Source organism: Schistocerca nitens, chromosome 1 (assembly GCF_023898315.1).
Source record: "Schistocerca nitens isolate TAMUIC-IGC-003100 chromosome 1, iqSchNite1.1, whole genome shotgun sequence".
Lineage (NCBI taxonomy): Eukaryota > Metazoa > Arthropoda > Insecta > Orthoptera > Acrididae > Schistocerca > Schistocerca nitens.
The window spans coordinates 1171704739-1171727057 of NC_064614.1; the positions used below are offsets into that span (position 1 = coordinate 1171704739).

Sequence of the window (22319 nt, forward strand, 5' to 3'; positions counted from 1 at the left end):
TTTGCACTGTGGTTCCTCCCACCCATTCATTTCCTTCATTAACATACACAGAGATCTGTATTCCTTATTTACTAGCACATGGACTGTAGTTTCCCAGCACTCAGTGTCACACACAGGTGTTGGCATTGTTGTTCTGTTTTGATGTTGTCTGGTCCAGCTTTTACTAATATCTTATAAAATTCCTGCTTTTTGAAAATGTTCTGCAAAATGCCATTTCTATACATCCAGTTTTATGATGACTTCTAGATTCTTCTGCAGCAATCACACGTATGACATGAATTTTCATTGAATACTGTGTAGCTGAGCCGCCTATTTAGTGCAACAGGCAGAGTTTTGCATTTCAGTAATCAAGTTTGAGTGTGTCTGAGAGTAATTTATTTATTTTTTTCTAATTCTGGTCTGCACAATAATGGCATGGTATACATTATTTCTGAAATGATACATATCCTATGACTATAGTTCTTTTGGTGTTGGACATAACAATTGTAGGTCGAACATGTCAAAAGTATTCATGGAGCGTAATAATCAGCTAAAAATGAATTTCATGCCATAGGTTGAAACAATACACAATTTTATAACTTGGAGATGTTAAACATACGTATTACATCTAGTAAGAGCAGCCGTTTCTAATATTTTGTATGTGCTACCAGTGACAGCATTTCTTTCACAAAACATACATAGTCTTCAGAGCCAATTCCCAAAGCTACCTCTCTGCATCTTCAAAGATTTGGTGACTCACTGGGTCATACCTCTCTGAACTTTTAGCAACATAGCTGCATCCACAGTTCCAAGAAAAGCATGGATGTGTGCTGCCAGTTCTTCCACATTCCTCAGTGAAACAGACTAAAGAAGGTGTCCCCAAAAGGAAGAAATTCAGGGGTATTGGGAAAGGCCATGAAACAGAACCACTGCAACCAGTCCATTACATGGGAAAGGCTCTATGTAAATACCATTGCATATTTCTACCAAAGTGTGCAGGTGCACCATCATGTCGGAACTACAACCTCTGACAAACATGAAGTGGAATATTTTCTAGTGCTTTGGAAACTTGCTTGTGAGAATGCATAATCATTTCACACAGGCAATGGGTCCGGCAACATGTAGGGGTCCAAGATACTATTTCTCAACATTCTGGTCATATGTTGATTCTGAAGCAGATCTGACATTCATGGTCACATATGATACACAGGATAATTTCACACCAATGGTGGGAGAGTTGCATATCAAAGAAATCCTCTAGTTTGAACACAGTTCCATCAGAACATATTACAGTTTTTTATGATATTAGATAGGAAATGCCAATTTTCTGAGGATTATATTTTTTGGTCACAAACTGGATTTCAGATTCTTAAGCTATTGTCAGGTATAAGAATAAGAATCTTTATTAGCCGTTCAGTATTTTCTTATACAATGGGCTTCGTCAGTAAGTTCAATTACAGTCTAAAGATGGTTATATTCTCATAACAATGTATATATAAATCAAATGAAATTTAGTGTAGTACAATAGCACGCATTTGGAATTTTATATATTATTAATTTTCCAATAAAAAGGAAAACATTATACAGATTTATATTAAGCAGGGAGTATTCATGTTGATGACACTATGTAATTATCCTAAGCTATTGATACAAATTTAGGTCCTACTACAGGCAGAGGTACCTTTCTCTATGTTAAAACAGCAAATCTGCCATATTACAATCTTTAAATTCATCAACTGAGTAAAATGCTTTACCTTTGAGCCATTGACCCAATGTTGTCTTAAATTTACTTTTAGATACTGTTTGTACAATTTTAGGGAGCATATTAAACAGTTCGAGGCCTACATATTTATAACTATTATGTATCTTAGACAGCCTAGAGCATGGCAGATCAATTGTGTGGTTTCGTCTTGTATTGTGGGTGTGGACAGATGACCTTAGGGGATATTGAGCTATGTTTTCTTTTACGTGTAGTAAGCAATAATAAATGTACAAACAAGGAACTGTCATGATGTTAAGTTTTTTGAAATGTTCCCTGCATATATCCCTACGAGATAAACCCACTATACATCGAAGAGCTTTTTTTTTTGCCATCTGAAAATTGATATTGAATTGGAAGAATTTTCCCAGAGCAGAATACCATATGAAAGATGGGGGTGGATATAAGCAAAATATGAATGCAGCAGTAAGTTTTGGCTGACATTACTCCTAAGCTTATAAAGTAGGAACATAGCACGTGCAAGTTTAGAACAGACATACGTGATATGTTTATCCCAGCTAAGTTTCTGGTCAATCATCATTCCTAGCAGTTTAACAGACTTATTTTCTTTGTTTGATACCTTCAAATTAAAGAATATTTCCTCAGTTTTTGTTTCATTTATGAATAGGAAGTTTGCACTAAACCAATGAACCGATTTTTCAAATATTATATTATTTTTTTCTCGTACAGATTCAATAGTCTGTCCTGAATTGATAAAAGTTGTATCGTCTGCATAGAGGACTGTTTTACAGGGTAAATACTGTGGCATATCGTTAACATACACTACAAACAGGAAGGGCCCAAGTATGGGGCCCTGTGGCACACCTCTTTTTATTGTTTGTAGGTTTGACAGCTGCCCATTTACACTAACAAATTGTACTCTTTTGCTTAAGTAGGATTCTAATAGTTTCAGGGTGTCCTCTTCCATGCCGTAGTGTCTTAATTTCATGATCAAAGTACTATGAGATACAGTGTCAAATGCTTTACTCAGGTCTAGGAGAGTAGCACAGGAGATTAATTTATTTTCAAAGCCATCATATATATCACTAACAATATTTTCAACTGCTTTAACTGTGGATAGTTTAGACCTGAATCCATACTGTGAGTTACTTAACAAATTATTCCTCTCAAAATAGTGATTCATATGTTGGTGAACACAGTCTTCGATTATTTTAGATATTATTGGGATTAATGAGATAGGGCGATAGTTACTTGGATTTGATTTATCTCCTTTCTTAAATATGGGAGTAGTTACTGCTATTGTCAAACAATCGGGGAAAATCCCTTGCTATAATATACGGTTAATGAGAGTGGTTAGAGGGGGCAGAAGATCACTTGATATCTTCTTTATGACAAAGTTTGACAGACCATAGAAGTCCTCTGCTCTGGAAATACTTAGTTTGCCTATTGCTTTGCTAACATCATTTTCAGTTGCTGTTGCCCAGCAGAATTTATGGACTACATACTTATTTGAACCTAAAAGAGTTTTAGCATCAAGCATGGTGTTGAGGGGAGACAAATCTTGTTGTAAACTGAAGTTAACAAAGTGTGAATTTAAGATATCTGGGGCTATGGGTATAGCTAGTTGAGTTGTTGGTCTATTTATTTCACTTTTAATTACTTCCCAGGCAGCTTTACAGCTGTTTCTGGATTTAAGAATATAGTTATCATTTGCCTTACGTTTTGCCAAACTTCTTTCAGATCTATAAATTTTTCTTATTCTAATTTACATCTCTTTGTACTCGTTGCTGTTATGAGATCTATCCTTAAACATAAGAAGCATAATCCTGATGCTGTTGAGGTATGGTGTAAACCAATTATTTAGTCTCTGTGGTTTATGAGCTTGGTTATTATTCTGTCCTTTTACTAATCTGGGACAACACTCATCAAATATTCTTGCAATTTCCTCTATAAGTAATTTACTTGTGCTATTCACATACATATCTTTGTATAAGATGTCATTCCAGTTAACTGACCTTAATCTAGTTCTAAACTCTCTTATGTTGCATTCATTCATAGGTCTAACAGTTTTGTGTTGTTCATCTGGAATGCTGACTGGAACTGTAATCCATAGGCCATCATGATCAGCTAGGCCTAACTTGACTACTCCAATTTCAACATTATTTTCATGGATATTACTTATTATGTTGTCTAAGCATGCATTATATCTTGTAGGCTTATCATTTAGACAATAGCAATCAAAAGCTCTTAGGCTATCCAAGAATTCCAATATGATATGACTCTGTACCCTGATATCCATATTAATATCACCAAAAATTAAGATTCTTTGGTATTTATATTTAGGCTTAGTTAGTAAGACTAACAGTTTTTTAAAATTTACCATAAATTCATATTCACTATAAGATGGTGTGCGATATTCAGATGCAACAATAATAATTGTTGTTGTTGTTGTTGTTGTTGTACAACTGCAGCCTCAAAGATGGTGTCTATACACAGGTCTGTGACATCAATAGTAAAGTATTGTAGATTTAGTCCATTCTTAATATATATTGCAACACCCCCATGTCCAATTGTTGATCTGCAGTAACTACTAGCTAAGGAGTAACCAAATTGAATATTGAGGTCAATTTCTGATGAATATAGACAGTGCTCATTTACACTAAGTATACCACAGTTGGAAGTTTCTAACCAGTACTGCAATTCTTCCAACTTCTTTCTTAAAGACTGTATATTAATATGTAAGAACAGAAGACTATTTTTGCTAACCCTGGGCAGTAAAGATGAGGGTTCAGATTGTCTTCTTAAGGGCACTTCTATACAGCTGATATCTTGAGTTGTTTGTAATTCTATTGCTGGTAGCCAGGCCCCATTTTGACAACGTTTGGATACATCTAGTTTCCTGGACTCAGAGTGAACGGTTTGAAGGTTATTTTGATCCTGCTGGAGCATATCTGTTAATATTTTGCCAGACAGACCAGCAGGCTTTACAGGTTTCCCTGGTCCAGCGGTATTACTGTAAAGGTGGCCATTTATTTACTCACAGTTTTGGTAATCAGTTTCGAGATTAATCTTCTTCCTTGGTTGTTGAGGTGGAATCCTTGTCGTGTATAGCAGTCCCTGTCAAACTCGCTAGCTTTAATGATTGTGGTATTTTTGAATTTTTAACACAGGTGAGTGTTGCAAACACAGGTAAAATGATTTTCAGCTTACACAGATATTGTTTGTACAGAAGATACAAAAGGTGGAAAAAATGATGACATGTAGAGTGTTTATGTAGGGAAGTATTACATTGTTTTTTGTTACACAGAAATAGTTACATTAACTAAAAAAGGAAAGCTGACACTTTTGTTTACCTACTGTGGCTGACTTGACCAGATATGATGTGTTTGTACAACAATGTGTTGCAAGACATTAATTTGTACCATTTATATCAATGTTAACCACATGTGTTGAACTGTGTTTTTTTCATCCTGCACAGTACATAACAATATGATGTTAACAGTCTAAGAACATTGTACTCGGTAATGGTGTACAGCTGTAATATAGATTGTACAGAAGAAAAAGACAGTAATGTACAGTCAAATGGCAGTGTATTATTTCAAAAAATACTGTATGAGTGTAGCTCAGCACCATCAAAAACTTTTTATTGAAGCTTTTTATGTTCGGATAGATTTAAAAAATAATGAAAAATGAAGTTGAATATTCAATTTTAATACAATATGTATAACTAAAACGTAATTGTAATGGAGGAAAAAAAGGAAATTGAGTTTTGTCATTTAATACTAAGCTGGCATTCTGCATCATATATTTGTTGATTTATGGAAAGGTCAGCTTGCTTGCTTTCTTAAGTGAATGTAAAACTTCGCTTTCTACATTATATGAGTGGTCTTCAGTTAAAAGATGGTCAGCAAAGGTAGAATCTTTCTTTTGTAAGCTGCAGCTCTGCCCTGATTGATAGCATCCTATGAAAAAAGAAAAAGTGTAATTTTACACCAGTGCAATACATTTTCAGTCGGTAGTAAGAAGACTGGTACATAAGTCCATATATTGCTAAAAAGTTAGATAACCACAGAAAAAAAGTTAAAATCTCACAATAACAGGCATGCACTTTATAGTACTGATAGCATACCAAAATTTTCATTCAATAATACAAACCCGCTACAACCAGTGGCACAGAGGGGTGTGTATAAAATCACATGCAAGCACCATGGAAAAATATATGTTGGTGAGTCAGGTAGAGCTGTGGCAGTTGGGTTATCTTAACACAAGAGAAGATGGATTAGGAAAGAAAGAGTCAGGCTGTGCCAATCATCTTTTAACTGAAAACCACACATATAATGTAGAATGTAAAATTTTACATTCTTTGAAGAAAAGCAGAAAGATGGCCCTACTGGGAGTCAACAAGCATATGACGCAGAATATCAGCATAGTAATAAATGACCAGACTCAGTTTCCTTTTTCCACTCTGTTAAATTAAGTTTTAGTTACAAATACTAGATTAAAATTTTAAATTCAGCTTTATTTTCCCTTAGTTGTTATATTTCTCTCCACATAAAAAAACTTTGTTTCCTCTTTAGGTTTCTGTACCTCAGTTGGTAAAAAAGGAACCCTTACAGGATCACTTTCTTGCCTGTCCAACTGTTACAAACACAGCTTCTCAGGAACAGGCATATGTATCATGATGAAATTTATTTCACATACTAAGGTCTGTGGTCTGTTGGTGGTGTAAAAAAGTTAAACTTGTAAGTCAGTGCAATCAAAAGATATGGCCATTTGTCTCACACATTTTGTTACAAACTCACTCATTAAAAACCTATAGGATACTTCCTGTTAACTTCTGTCACCTCAGTGTACATTACTACTTTCATTTAATGCTAATTTTGTTTGTTGTTTCAGAACAGTACATCTGTGGATTCAAGATAATTCTTGGTGCATCCTTAAGCACTTTGGTAGCTAGAAAGATAGTGACTTATGAGAAAATAAAGTTGCTGCAAGATCTTTTCCATGGTAAAAAGTATATGTTAATTCCAGATTTAGACTCCAGAACAGTCAGTGTTGTCTTCAAGCCAAAAGAAAAACCATGTGATGTAATAGAGGCATTTTTTCATGCAAATTTGCTAACATGTATGATTGATGTTAATTATGATAATGTGGTAAGTTTATTTTAATTTTTGCTAAATTTACTGTTGTTGCTGTGTTTATAGTTTTAACAGTGCTCAGACTTTTTTGTGTTTCAACACATTGCTGTTACATCAGAACCTGTGCTGTGTTAAACAAATTCAGCACATTCTGTTTGTATGTATTTAAAAACAGTGCTTGGCATAGTGATTATCTAACACACTAGTCTTGCTGCTGCTTCTGTTGCTACAAAGCTCTATTGTCAAAATCAAATATGAGGTCATTCATAAAACTCAATAGGACACTTAATTTTTTTGACATTTTGCATAGTTAAGAAAATTCTCATTATGTACACAAGACGGTTTTAAGTTTGGAATACGTTTTATGTTGAGTAGACAATCATATTAGTAATGGTAAGAAGTTTAATGTACAGTGTGTTAACTCTTAGTTGGCAGATGGCTCCCTAATCCTGAATTGAAGTCAGCAGATGTTTGAAGGCTTCAGGTGGCATGCATTTTTTTCCCCCTACATATGTGGCAGACTGTGTAGTTATTTTATTTTTATTTTACCTGTCTAGTTGTGTAGGACCAAATTGAGGAGCAAATATCCAAGGTCATGGAACATGTCAATGCATGAAATTACAACATAAAAGTAATAACAGATAAAATAAAATGTTTATGAACCCAAAAAAAGACAAGCTATAAGTTTATGTAAACATAAGCAACAGTATAACATTGGAATCTGCTTAATTTTTCAAGGATCTTCGTGACAGTATAGAAGGCATGACCCATGAGGAAACTATTCAGTTTTGATTTGAAAGCATGTGGATTACTGCTAAGATTTTTGAATTCTTGTGGTAGCTTATTGAAAATGGATGCAGCAGTATACTGCACATCTTTCTACACAAGAGCCGAGTAAGTGAAGTCCAAATGCAGATTCGGTTTCTGCATAGTATTAACTGAATGAAAGCTGCTAATTCTTTGGGATAAGCTGATATTGTTAAAAAGAAACAACAGTAAAGTATATATATCAAGAGGCCAATGTCGGAATACCCAGACTAGTGAAAAGGGGGCACAAGAGGTTTGTGAATTTACACCAATATTTCCCGAACTGCCCGTTTCTGAGGCAAAAATATACTTTGAGAATGGAAAGTTACCACAAAATACAATACCATATGACCTAAGCGAATGAAAATAAGCAGAGTAGACTATTTTTCACATTGAACTATCACTAACTCCAGATATCATTCAAATAGTGAAAATGGCCGCATTACGTCTTTGAACAAGATCTTGAACATGGGCTTTCTACAACAGTTTACTATCTATCTGAACACCCAGAAATTTGAACTGTTCCCATTCTGTGAAATTAAAACATCGGGCTTTGTTCAATTGTGTGTTAGAAAATGTAAAAATTGAGTCTTACTGTGATCTAGCATTAGCTTATTTTCTACAAGACTTGAACTTGTGTCATGAACTGCACTGTTTGAAGCAGAGCCCATGTTTCAGACAACATTCTTTACCACCAAGCTAGTGTCATCAGCAGACAAGTATTTTAGAATTCCCTGTAATACTAGATGGCATATCATCGTATAAATAAAGAACAGGAGTGGCCCCAGCACTGATCCCTGGGGCACCCCCCATTTGACTGTGTCCCACTCAAACCCCACATCACAACCATTCTCAACACTGTGAATAAAGATCATTTGCTGTCCATTGTGAAAGTAAGAGATGAACCAGTTGTGAGCTACTCCCCATATTCCGTAATGGTTTAACTTCAGAATCAATATTTTGTGATCAACACAATCAAACACTGTAGTTAAATAAAAAATATACCTAGTATTTGAAACTTTTTGTTTAATCCATCCAGTACCTCACAGAGAAAAGAGAATGTAGCATTTTCAGTTGTTAAACCACTTCTAAAGCCAAACTGCGCATTTTATAGCTAACTGTGTGATGTAAAATGATCAATTAGCCTTACATGCACAGCCTTTTCAATAACTTTAGCAAACTCTGGTGGCACAGAAATAGGTCTAAAATTGTCTACATTGTACCTTTCTCCCTTTTTATAAAGTGGCTTTGCTACTGAGTACTTCAATCATTCAAGAAACTGACCATTCTTAAAGGAAAAATAACAAATATGGCTAAGTAGAGGGCTAACATGCGCTAGGCAGTCCATCATATCTATGAGAGTCCTTAGTCTTCAGTCATTTAATTATTGAGTCAATCTCCCCCTTGTCAGTATCACAGAGAAGTATTTCAGATATCAATCTCAGAAAGACATTTTCCCAAAGAGTTGTATGATCCCCTGTAGAAACTACCATCAATGCTCAGAAAATGATTGTTAAATACTGATTTATCACTAACAGAAATATTTTTACCACGAACTGACATTATATCGCCAACCTTGTGCTGCTGACCAAATGGTTTTAATTTTATCATGTGAATTAGCTATTCTATTTGCGTACCACGCACTCTTTGCTTTTTTAATAACATTTTTGGCACCTTACAATACAGTTTGCAGTGGTCTACTGCAGCTTGATTGTGACTACCTCTAACATTTTGATATAATTCCCACTTTGTTCTACATGATATCCTTATCCCACTAGTCAGCCACACAGGTTGCATTTTTCTGCTGGTACCCTGTTTAGAAAGTGCTAATGAAAAGCAATTTTCAAAGAGCATGAGAAATGTGTTAAGAAAAGCATTATATTTGTCGTCTATGTTATCGGCACTATAAACATCCTACCACCCTTGTTCCTTAATGAGTTTTCAAAAACTCTCTATTGCCGCTGGATTAGCTTTTCCACATAGTTTGTAATTATATGTAACATTTGTTTGCGTACAGAAACCTTTTAGTGTTAAAATTTGTGCATCATAGTCTGAAAGAATATTCACCCTTTTACTACCCTAATGCACATCTAGTTACGAACAATGTACAAAAGTACTCTCTGTGGCTGGCTACTGTTCCCCTGCGCCCTGATTGGAAAAAACACAGTCTACCTCAGATCATATTAGTTTAGGAGATCTTCCAACATCGTTTTTCTTGCACAATCACATAAAAAATTAATATTGATGTCACCACATGCAAAGAACTCCTTGAAAAGCAGCCAGCTAATCTGTGAAGGAAGCCTCTGAATTGTCAAATTATTTAAGTCATGCTTTGATATACCAGTGATGTCAGAGTCAACATCTACAAGCAGTTCACTAACTTTATCTCTAATACCTCTTATATTTTGGTGTAATATGCTAATTCCTTCTCTGCTTGGATACCTGACTTCCTCTGAAGGTGCTTCCTTTGTTAGGGGGACTTCCTTTAAGCAGGGACACCTATCAGTTGACTTCAGTCTAAAAAGGTGCAGCTCTAACACCAACTACTACAGGAATTTTTCCGTGAGTGATCCCACCACCACCCACCACAGTGTCACCTGTAAGCGTTGCCGGCCTCCCATTTCCCATACCTATTGAGGTTCAGGCCATGCCTAGTGAAACCTGATCTATTGATAGACTCAGTTGGCAGTATTGCAATGTGATCCATGCCTTCCACCATCAGTGCCTTCTGTGGCCCCATGTTAACACGCCCAACAGCAGCATTAAGCTAAGGCCAATCATGATACTGAAATACTTGCATGATGTGTACATTAGTGCCACCAGTTTGACTAGCTATCTTTACCAGGCCCCGTCTAAATCATATTCCCCACCCCTATCAATACTATTCCCTGCTCCACCCACAATCACTACCTGATACTATTTCATTACCGTATTTACTCGAATTTAAGCCGCACTCGAATCTAAGCCGCATCTGAAAAATGAGACTCTAAATCGAGGAAAAAAAATTTTCCCAAATCTAAGCCACACCTGAAATCTGAGACTCGAAATTCAAGGGGAGAGAAAAGTTTTAGGCCGCACTTCCAAATCGAAACAAAGTTGGTCCATTGTAATATGAGACACAATTTAGGTTGAATGAATGACGATACAGCGGTAGTAGTTTGGTTCGAGTCGTAAGCTTAGCAGTTAAACTTTACCAGGTAGCCGTTGTTATGCGTCAGGCGCTCCGTCCGTATTTACACGGGTACCCTTCCTTTTTCACGTGCTTCGTCTGGTTTGAATTGATTGCTTATTTTTCTTTGATCTGACAAGTGCAGTTCTCTTTGTTATAGGTGTTTCCATCACTCAAAGCTGAAAATGCATTACAGTACTGTGTCATGCATTGTTTGTCGCATTCTGAAAATGAGGGTTTACAGCCTGTCGCCGCTCGCGGCATGGCTTGCTTTTGTTTTGTGCACGCTACCGCCGCTTACAATTAAAAAAAACAAAGAGAGGAATAGTCTCATTAGCGAAACAATGGCAGGATACTGCTATTCGTTGCTACTTACACTGCTGCTTTCTTTGATAATGATCAACAAGAACCAAATAATAGACTGCGTATGATAGAAGATGTTCTGAACGAGAATTTAGCGAAAATTTTTTCCGTTTGAAAATCTTTGCAGACGCCTCTTTAGTACATTACATTATGCACAGAAATTAAAGGCATCTTAGATTTAAAAATCTAGTCAATTGCCGTGCTTCATTTCTGACTATCACTATTAGGCCTAAGAATAATACGAATATAAACATGACATGGTATGTTTATTCTTCCGCGTCTGCTGTTGTCAAGTTTCGTAGTTTATTAGGCGGACAGGATTTAAATGAGATAGCAGCAAACACGAAAGGATACATGGCAAAATGTTTATATTCGTATTATTCTTATGGTGAAGAGAATACTGCATGTGATTCACAATTCATAAAAGTTCCTATTAGCAACCATTTCTTCTCACAGTTAGGAAAAAATTCAGAAAGCAGAGTTGGCCATATTGACAAATATCCCAAACAGTCTTGCCAGTCGGATTTTCGTAGTACATTGAAATGCTTCTACGTTCGAAGAGGAACAATACGGAATTTGTATTTACTTCGTTGGATAATGTATGAAAATGCAGTGGTCGAAACTCTGGGCGGAGAAAAAAAAGCTCGTCTTCCACATTTTTTTTATTTATTTACTGACGCAGAGGTTTTGGTGCCAGTATTTGTCTTTGTGCCTGCGAGGCATGCCTGCGTAGCGCTACATATATTCGACGACAGAAGTTAGTTGTGGCGGCACCTACCAACATTTTTCAGAACTTCCACTTACTTTGCACTCGATTCTTACTTTGCACTTGATTCTAAGCCGCAGGCGGTTTTTTGGATTACAAAAACCGGAAAAAAGTGCGGCTTAGATTCGAGTAAATACGGTAAATTCCTGCATAACTCCCCTATGTTAACAGTCACCTGAGCTAACCCTGCACTAGGCTTCACAATGCTGGTGACCTAGTACTCATTCCCCAACAATTCCTGCAACTGCTGGTCCATGCCTCTGCCATGTGAAATACCTAGCAGCTGAACCTTCTTCTTTCTGTTAGAATTTGCAACTGACGTACGGTTCCTAACTGTTGAGGACTGTTCCTTTTTTACTATGCCTACATCTACAAGAGACTCTTCTCCACTCGACTCTGACAGTTGATCAAATCTATTGCATATATGCAAAATACAACTGTCTGAATATCACCTCCTCCTAGCTGCCTTCTTACCAACTGCCAGTTCCCACTCCCCAGCACTCTTCACCCTCCTTAACCTATCTTGTTCCTCCTTTGTGTCTTGTAACTGCACCTGAAGGGCACAGATCTTACCGCTCCTGCTCCTCTTTCGACTTATTTCTGCTACAGATTCTGCATTCCCAGTAGAGGATCTCATTGGAATGCCCACTGGCTTCCCATTGTATCCCCCCCCCCCCCCCCCCCGCCACTCCCCAATGAAAATACTTTGAGCACAAATCCCACACTGCGACCCACTACTCACAAACCTATGACAAAGCCCACGCTTCTCACTTATGGGAAAATTTTAACGGTTACTGAAAAAACTAACTGTCATGTTACCTAAGTTCAGTTACAACCACAAAACTATTAAAGAACTAACAATAGTGGTCTCGAAATTGTCTCTCTTCTAAGAATGAAACCACTTTTATTAATACTACTAAACCACAGCTAATACCAATACCACCAAAACTTCACACAATTTCTTAACTAAAACCAAAAATCCAAGCGGTGCCTAGGCTGTATGGAAGGGACTTCTTGGTATGGAATGGGTGGCAGCTGTCGAAGTTGAGGTATTGCTGGTGTTTAGTAGGTTTGATATGAAGGGAGGTACTGATGTTGCCATCTCTGAGGTGGAGGTCAACATCTAGGAAGGTGGCTTGTTGGGTTGAGTAGGACCAGGTGAAGCAAATTGGGGAGAAGTTGTTGAGATTCTGGAGGAATGTGAATAAGGTGTCCTCACCTTCAATCCAGATAGCAAAGATGTCATCAATGAATCTGAACCAGGTGAGGGTTTTAGGATTCTGGGTTTTTAGGAAGGATTCCTCTAGATGGCCCATGAATAGGTTAGCATAGGATGGTGCCATGTGGGTGCCCATAGCCGTACCACAGATTTGTTTGTAGGTAATGCCTTCAAAGGAGAAGTAATTGTGGGTGAGGATATAGTTAGTCATGGAGACCAGGAAGGAGTTTGTTGGTTTGGAATCCATAGGGTGTCTGGAAAGGTAATGTTCAATAGCAGTAAGGCCATGGGCATTAGGAATGATAGAGCACACGGAGGTGGCATCAGTAGTGATGAGCAGTGCACCATGTGATAAAGGGAAAGGAGCTGTGGAGAACCGAACGATGTGGCGCTGTAGTTAGACACTGGACTCGCATTCGGGAGGACGACGGTTCAATCCCGCGTCCGGCCATCCTGATTTAGGTTTTCCGTGATTTCCCTAAATCGTTCCAGGCAAATGCTGAGATGGTTCCTCTGAAAGGGCTCGGCCGACTTCCTTCCCTAATCCGATGAGACCGATGACCACGCTGTCTGGTCTCCTTCCCCAAAAAACCAACAAACCAACCAGCTGTGGAGAGTCGGTCGAGGAAATGGTTGGTATCTTTTATATAGGAGGATAGGTTCCGGGTAATAGGTTGAAAGTGTTGGTCTACGAGAGCAGAGATTCTCTCATTGGGGCCACAGTAACTGGCCACAATGGTGTGTCCTGGGTGGTTGGGTTTATGGACTTTAGGAAGCATGTAGGAGGTGGGAGTGCAGAGAGTGGTAGGGGTAAGTAGAGAGATGGACTCTGGGGAGAGGTTCTGGGATGTGCGTAAGGATTTTAGTAATGACTGGAGATCCTGCTGGATTGCTGGAATGGGATCACTGTGGCATGGTTTGTAGGTGGAAGTATCTGACAGCTGACAGAGTCCTTCTGCGACCTAATCCTTGCAGTTCAAAATGACGATGGTGGAGCCTTTGTCTGCAGGTAGGATTATAAGATCGGGATCAGTTTTTAGATGGTGGACTGTGGTTCTTTCTGTGGATGTAAGATTAGTATGCATGTTGAGGGATTAGGGGAATGATGGTGAGGCAAGGTTCGAGGATAAGAAATTCTGGAAAGTTAACAGGGGGTGGTTTGGAGGCAGTGGGGGTGGATCACTGTTGGATGGAGGAGTGAACTGAGTTAGGCAAGGTTCAATATTGGTCTTTGGTTGAGTCTGATTGGTCGGGTTGGTGGCAAAAAAGTGTTTCCACTGTAGGGACCGGGAGAAGGAGAGGAGGTCTTTAACTAGTCCTGCATGGTTGAATTTGGGAGTGGGACAAAAGGTGAGGCCTTTGGAAAGGACTGATATTTCGGCGGGACTAAGGCTTCTGGAGGAAAGGTTTGTGACTGTGTTGCAGGTCTGTTTAGGTTTTGGGTTCTGTGTGGTGGTGGGAGGGAGTTTGAAGGGTTGGGTAAATGTAGTAGGTCTGCGAGACAGGCTTTGTCAGCTATGAGGGGGCGTGGGGGAGGTTTGGAGGTTGTTTTAGAAGTGGACAGTGGTACTCCGAGGTGGGAGTAGGAAGTGAGCGGGATGGAGAGCTTTTTGAGGTGGTGTTGAGCATGTTGCTCAAGTTCCTGCAGGACGAGAGTTTCAATGTATGTTATGGGTTCCAGGAATTTGGGATTACATAGCAGGAGAATTTTGCGGATGGAGAGAAGGTACTGCAAGGAGGATTGGGCTTGGTTGATATGGTTTTGCAGGACTGTGTTGGTGAGGGCTAAGGATTGGTGGAATCTGAAAAGGTGGAGGTCATTGTGGAAGGAGGGGTGGCAACCAGAGATGGGTAATTTGATGGTAAGGCCATTAGGGAGGATTTCATGAGCCAAGCAACAACGCAGGAACAGCATGTGGGACTGGGGTCTGGCTAGGGATAAGGAAACTTTTCTGTATTGATGCAGATGGAAGGAGCAAGGATCCATGGTGGTGCAAAAATGCGAAAAATTACATAAGAAAGTAGAATTACATCTAAAAATTACAACAAAAATACACCCAAATACATGTGAAAAGTACGAAAAGGGTGAAATGGATGCACAGGGGGGAAAAAAGGGATGCAAGCTGAGGAAGACAATGATAGTGGAAGGCAAAAACTCACTAAAATTGGCGAGAAGTCACAAAGGTCAAAGTAGAGAATAACTAACTAATCATTAATAAATATATGTATATTACTGTAGGTAGCAGGTTTGAGGGCAGATAAGCGTAGAGAAGGGGGACAGCAGATGTGACTGGATGAGGTGTATTTAGTGATAGTGAACAGGGATAGAACAGAGAAAGTGTGGGGGGTGGGGAGGGGTTCGTAGTTAGAGATGTAAGATCGTGTGGCACTGGAAAAGTGCGGGAGATAACATGCAAAAATACGGGAACTGACACAGAGAGCGTATTCAGTTTTTTATTGTGCCTATCACAGCTCAGCATCTCCGCTATATGGTGAGTAGCAACTTTCCTTTTCTGGTATTGTTACATTCCATCTGGATTTTCCATTGTTTGATTTCAAAACTATATTGTGTATGGTTGTGTGCTGCAAAATGAAATGGGAGCAGAAAGAATTACTGCATTCAACAATTCCTCTGTAAGCACTGCTGCATACACAGGAAAAATCATGCGTAGCATTAGGCGGATCATGAAGTTTTCAAAAATAGTCCTGGTGAATTGCCAAAAACACCTGAGAAGATAAGAGGACTTTTCATTTCAGATATTTAGTTTGAGATTGCTTTGAAGGTGCCCTCTGTTTCATCCGAAATATGAGTACTTTATATTGTATCTTTCATTACTGCTGTATTGTTTTGTATGGAAACATCACTGGTTATTGTATTATTTCAAAACACATTCATGTTATAATTAAATTTTCCTTGAGACATATGAGTCTCAACTTTGTCTACGATAAAGATAGAAGCTGGAGAAATGAAGTACAGTTTCTGCCATGGCCTGGACTTGAACCTGGGTCTCCTTGCTTACTAGGCGGATGTGCTAGCCAGTACACCACTGTAGCAGTATAATTAACACAGCTGCATGGACTAACCTAGACCAATGCCCTCCCTAACACAAACTTCAAATCACATCTTCATTGTGTTTTTCAATACTGGAGAGCCTTGGAAATAGTGAAGATTTAAGAAGAGGAAAATAATCTGGGGACGTGCATTGAAGTGTGTATTAAGGAAGGCATTGGACTAGGGTAGTTCATGCAGCTGTGTTAACTATACCGCTACAGTGATATAACGGCCATCATACCTGCCTAGTAAGCAAGGAGATCCAGTTCAAGTCCCAGCTGTGGCACAAATTTTAATTCACTACTTGAGCTTCAAATCACATTCGTGTTGCACAATAGTCCCACTGTTGATGAAAGTATCATTAATGCAACCTTATCAGATGTAAGTGAAGAAGAATCAGACGCAGAAACAGAACATCAGGACAGTGAAACCAAATGACCTTGTGGTTCGAAATATTTTTACAGAAGTATGACATCTTCAGTAAATATGAAAAACAGTCTGCCGTTTATTGTGTAGCAAATTTTATTTCTATTAAATACTATTTCGTTTCCTTGCAATAAGTGTACTTAATTGCTGCAGTTAGGATTTTTATTAACCATGTTAATACGTAAGAGAATTTCAGTTTTGTTTATGAACAACATTTAAACCAATATATATATATATGTGTGTTAATAGGGGAATCATTCCACGTGGGAAAAATATATCTAAAAACAAAGATGATGTGACTTACCAAACGAAAGCGCTGGCACGTCGATAAACACACAAACAAACACAAACATACACACAAAATTCAAGCTTTCGCAACAAACTGTTGCCTCATCAGGAAAGAGGGAAGGAGAGGGAAAGACAAAAGGATGTGGGTTTTAAGGGAGAGGATAAGGAGTCATTCCAATCCCGGGAGCGGAAAGACTTACCTTAGGGGGAAAAAAGGACGGGTATACACTCGCACACACACACATATCCATCCACACATTACAGACACAAGCAGACATATTTAAAGTTTTCTAAAGTTATTTGAAAACTTTAAATATGTCTGCTTGTGTCTGTAATGTGTGGATGGATATGTGTGTGTGTGCGAGTGTATACCTGTCCTTTTTTCCCCCTAAGGTAAGTCTTTCCGCTCCCAGGATTGGAATGACTCCTTACCCTCTCCCTTAAAACCCACATCCTTTCGTCTTTCCCTCTCCTTCCCTCTTTCCTGATGAGGCAACAGTTTGTTGCGAAAGCTTGAATTTTGTGTGTATGTTTGTGTTTGTTTGTGTGTCTATCGACGTGCCAGCGCTTTCATTTGGTAAGTCACATCATCTCTGTTTTTAGATATATTTTTTCCACGTGGAATGTTTCCCTCTGTTATATATATATATATATATATATATATATATATATATATATATATATATATATATATATATATATATATATATATTGGGTACAAATTAATGATATAAATTAATATATATATATATATATATACATCCTTTCGTCTTTCCCTCTCCTTCCCTCTTTCCTGATGAGGCAACAGTTTGTTGCGAAAGCTTGAATTTTGTGTGTATATTTGTGTTTGTTTGTGTGTCTATCGACCTGCCAGCGCTTTTGTTTGGTAAGTCTCATCATCTTTCTTTTTAGATATATTTTTTCCACGTGGAATGTTTCCCTCTGTTATATTCATATCATTAATTTGAACCCAACAATGACGTTTGTTATTGTCACTGTTACATTTCGAAGTCATTTCTGTCGTCTTATTTCCTCCTTCTGTTTTTGCCAGTAGTTTCCCTTTGTATTCACCTTCTGCTTTTTACCGTAATCCACTATACAATTTTATCCCGCCGATATATATATATATATATATATATATATATATATATATATATATATATATATAGGGTTCAAATTAATGATATAAATTAATAGAGGGAAACATTCCACGTGGGAAAAATATATCTAAAAAGAAAGAAAGTGATGAGACTTACCAAACAAAAGCGCTGGCAGGTCGATAGACACACAAACAAACACAAACATACACACAAAATTCTAGCTTTCGCAACAAACGGTTGCTTCGTCAGGAAAGAGGGAAGGAGAGGGAAAGATGAAAGGAAGTGGGTTTTAAGGGAGAGGGTAAGGAGTCATTCCAATCCCGGGAGCGGAAAGACTTACCTTAGGGGGAAAAAAGGACGGGTATACACTCGCGCGCACACACACACATATCCATCCGCATATACACAGACACAAGCAGACATTTGTAAAGGCAAAGAGTTTGGGCAGAGATGTCAGTCGAGGCGGAAGTACAGAGGCAAAGGTGATGTTGAAAGACAGGTGAGGTACGAGCGGCGGCAAATAGAAATTGGAGATTAGCGGAGATTGAGGCCTGGCGGATAGCGAGAAGAGAGGATATGCTGAAGGGCAAGTTCCCACCTCCGGAGTTCTGACAGGTTGGTGTTAGTGGGAAGTATCCAGATAACCCGGACGGTGTAACACTGTGCCAAGATGTGCTGGCCGTGCACCAAGGCATGTTTAGCCACAGGGTGATCCTCATTACCAACAAACACTGTCTGCCTGTGTCCATTCATGCGAATGGACAGTTTGTTGCTGGTCATTCCCACATAGAAGGCTTCACAGTGTAGGCAGGTCAGTTGGTAAATCACGTGGGTGCTTTCACACGTGGCTCTGCCTTTGATCGTGTACACCTTCCGGGTTACAGTACTGGAGTAGGTGGTGGTGGGAGGGTGCATGGGACAGGTTTTACACCGGGGGCGGTTACAAGGGTAGGAGCCAGAGGGTAGGGAAGGTGGTTTGGGGATTTCATAGGGATGAACTAAGAGGTTACGAAGGTTAGGTGGACGGCGGAAAGACACTCTAGGTGGAGTGGGGAGGATTTCATGAAGGATGGATCTCATTTCAGGGCAGGATTTGAGGAAGTCGTATCCCTGCTGGAGAGCCACATTCAGAATCTGATCCAGTCCCGGAAAGTATCCTGTCACAAGTGGGGCACTTTTGGGGTTCTTCTGTGGAAGGTTCCGGGTTTGAGGAGATGAGGAAGTGGCTCTGGTTATTTGCTTCTGTACCAGGTCGGGAGGGTAGTTACGGGATGCGAAAGCTGTTTTCAGGTTGTTGGTGTAATGGTTCAAGGATTCCGGACTGGAGCAGATTCGTTTGCCACGAAGACCTAGGCTGTAGGGAAGGGACCGTTTGATGTGGAATGGGTGGCAGCTGTCATAATGGAGGTACTGTTGCTTGTTGGTGGGTTTGATGTGGACGGACGTGTGAAGCTGGCCATTGGACAGGTGGAGATCAACGTCAAGGAAAGTGGCATGGGATTTAGAGTAGGACCAGGTGAATCTGATGGAACCAAAGGAGTTGAGGTTGGAGAGGAAATTCTGGAGTTCTTCTTCACTGTGAGTCCAGATCATGAAAATGTCATCAATAAATCTGTACCAAACTTTGGGTTGGCAGGCCTGGGTAACCAAGAAGGCTTCCTCTAAGCGACCCATGAATAGGTTGGCGTACGAGGGGGCCATCCTGGTACCCATGGCTGTTCCCTTTAATTGTTGGTATGTCTGGCCTTCAAAAGTGAAGAAGTTGTGGGTCAGGATGAAGCTTGCTAAGGTGATGAGGAAAGAGGTTTTAGGTAGGGTGGCAGGTGATCGGCGTGAAAGGAAGTGCTCCATCGCAGCGAGGCCCTGGACATGCGGAATATTTGTGTATAAGGAAGTGGCATCCCTATGAAATCCCCAAACCACCTTCCCTACCCTCTGGCTCCTACCCTTGTAACCGCCCCCGGTGTAAAACCTGTCCCATGCACCCTCCCACCACCACCTACTCCAGTACTGTAACCCGGAAGGTGTACACGATCAAAGGCAGAGCCACGTGTGAAAACACCCACGTGATTTACCAACTGACCTGCCTACACTGTGAAGCCTTCTATGTGGGAATGACCAGCAACAAACTGTCCATTCGCATGAATGGACACAGGCAGACAGTGTTTGTTGGTAATGAGGATCACCCTGTGGCTAAACATGCCTTGGTGCACGGCCAGCACATCTTGGCACAGTGTTACACCGTCCGGGTTATCTGGATACTTCCCACTAACACCAACCTGTCAGAACTCCGGAGGTGGGAACTTGCCCTTCAGCATATCCTCTCTTCTCGCTATCCGCCAGGCCTCAATCTCCGCTAATCTCCAATTTCTATTTGCCGCCGCTCGTACCTCACCTGTCTTTCAACATCACCTTTGCCTCTGTACTTCCGCCTCGACTGACATCTCTGCCCAAACTCTTTGCCTTTACAAATGTCTGCTTGTGTCTGTGTATATGCGGATGGATATGTGTGTGTGTGCGCGCGAGTGTATACCCGTCCTTTTTTCCCCCTAAGGTAAGTCTTTCCGCTCCCGGGATTGGAATGACTCCTTACCCTCTCCCTTAAAACCCACTTCCTTTCATCTTTCCCTCTCCTTCCCTCTTTCCTGACGAAGCAACCGTTTGTTGCGAAAGCTAGAATTTTGTGTGTATGTTTGTGTTTGTTTGTGTGTCTATCGACCTGCCAGCGCTTTTGTTTGGTAAGTCTCATCACTTTCTTTCTATATATATATATATATATATATATATATATATATATATATATATATATATATATATTCATAGAAGCATGATGTACAGTTTGTAATGCCAGTACTGCGCATATAGGTATGCCTTTGTTTCCCCTGCATAGCTCCTCTCCTTATGTAAGCCTATATGGCGGCCGGGCTTGCTTCCTTTGCTTCCCGCTGCCCCCCTCTGACCTCTGTCACGTTCCTGTATACGAACATTAGACAGTTGTAACTAAACATTCAGTGCAAATAGGTTGTTAATTTTTAATGCATTTAATGTGGTTATGTTACAACTGATTTCAGTAAGACTCATGTACAATTTATAACAACAAAAACATCAATTTTTGACAATATAATGTAATTGGAGAGATAAAAAATCTTCTCACCAAGTGGCAGTAGAACAGGTACATAAAAGGTGGTTATAATTTAGTGAACTCTCGGAGCTGGTAACTCCTTCTTCGGGCAGAAGGGTTGAAGGGGAAGGAAGAGGGGTGAAGGAAAAGGACTGGAGAGGTCTAGAAGAAGTTGTAGATTTCAAAAAAGTCACACAGAACTGCAGGTCAAAGAAGACTTACCAGATAGGATGAGAAGGAAAGATTGATTCTTTTGGTCTTTCCTTCCCATCCTGTTTTGGTCTTCCTTGAGATGCAGTTCTGGGCATCTTTTCCAGTCTGCCAGAAGGAGGAGCCACTGGCTCCAAAAGACTGCACAATTATAACCTTCTTTTATGTGTGTGTTCTGACACCACTTGCGCGTGTGTGTGTGTGTGTGTGTGTGTGTGTGTGTGTGTGTGTGTGTGTGTGTGCGCGTGCGCGCGCGTGCGCTTGTAAATGCAGTCGCCAGTTTTTTTTTAAGATCACAGTTTTATATTTTACTTTTTTAATCAGTACTTTGCAACCCTCTATACAGTGCCTGCTGGAGGATACTTTGTACCAATGTTATAATTTTTATATTTCATTTGTGCATTCAGTAAGAAAAAAATTGTGTTATTTGCATTGGGAAGTGCTCTGGTCTGTCTTTATCATATTATCACGATCTCCATGATAGATATATATGGTGGCAGCTTATTAGTGCAAATTCTTTCTCAAATACTGGTCCTCTTTTTAAATTTACCTGGCAGGGACTCTTGAGAACAGCATTACTTTTGTTCCAGAGATTCCCATTTAATGTCCTTGAGCATTGCTGTTACATTTTTTCACAGTCTCTGAATTTGTTTGGTACCTGCTCTCATGTCTGCTTCATAAGGACTAAAAGTGCTTGAGCAGTGTTTACAACTAGTCACTCTAGTATCTGATGCATAACACTTTCTCAGAACCCTACCAACAAATCCATGTCTTCTATTCATCTTTTTACTACTAATTTCATGTCTCCATCCCATTTCACATATTTCATATGGCTTTTTAGTATTATCTATAAATATTTAAACAATTTGATGAGCTCTGTAAGTTATCACTAATATTGAAACTTGCTTCTGTTAGGTACTTTCTTTTTTATGAGTGTTTTGTTACACATTTAAAGAGGGCT

The 22319-nt window shown here is 39.3% G+C and overlaps 1 protein-coding gene across 1 annotated transcript in view; it reads left to right on the forward strand.

Moving 5' to 3' along the window:
• Positions 1-22319, forward strand: part of LOC126200092 (RUS family member 1) — a 102260-nt gene that overhangs the window by 75975 nt on the left and 3966 nt on the right. The window contains exon 7 of the mRNA XM_049936678.1: positions 6596-6852. Within this exon, the coding sequence (XP_049792635.1) occupies positions 6596-6852 (257 nt within the window). The remainder of the gene's footprint in view (positions 1-6595; positions 6853-22319) is intronic.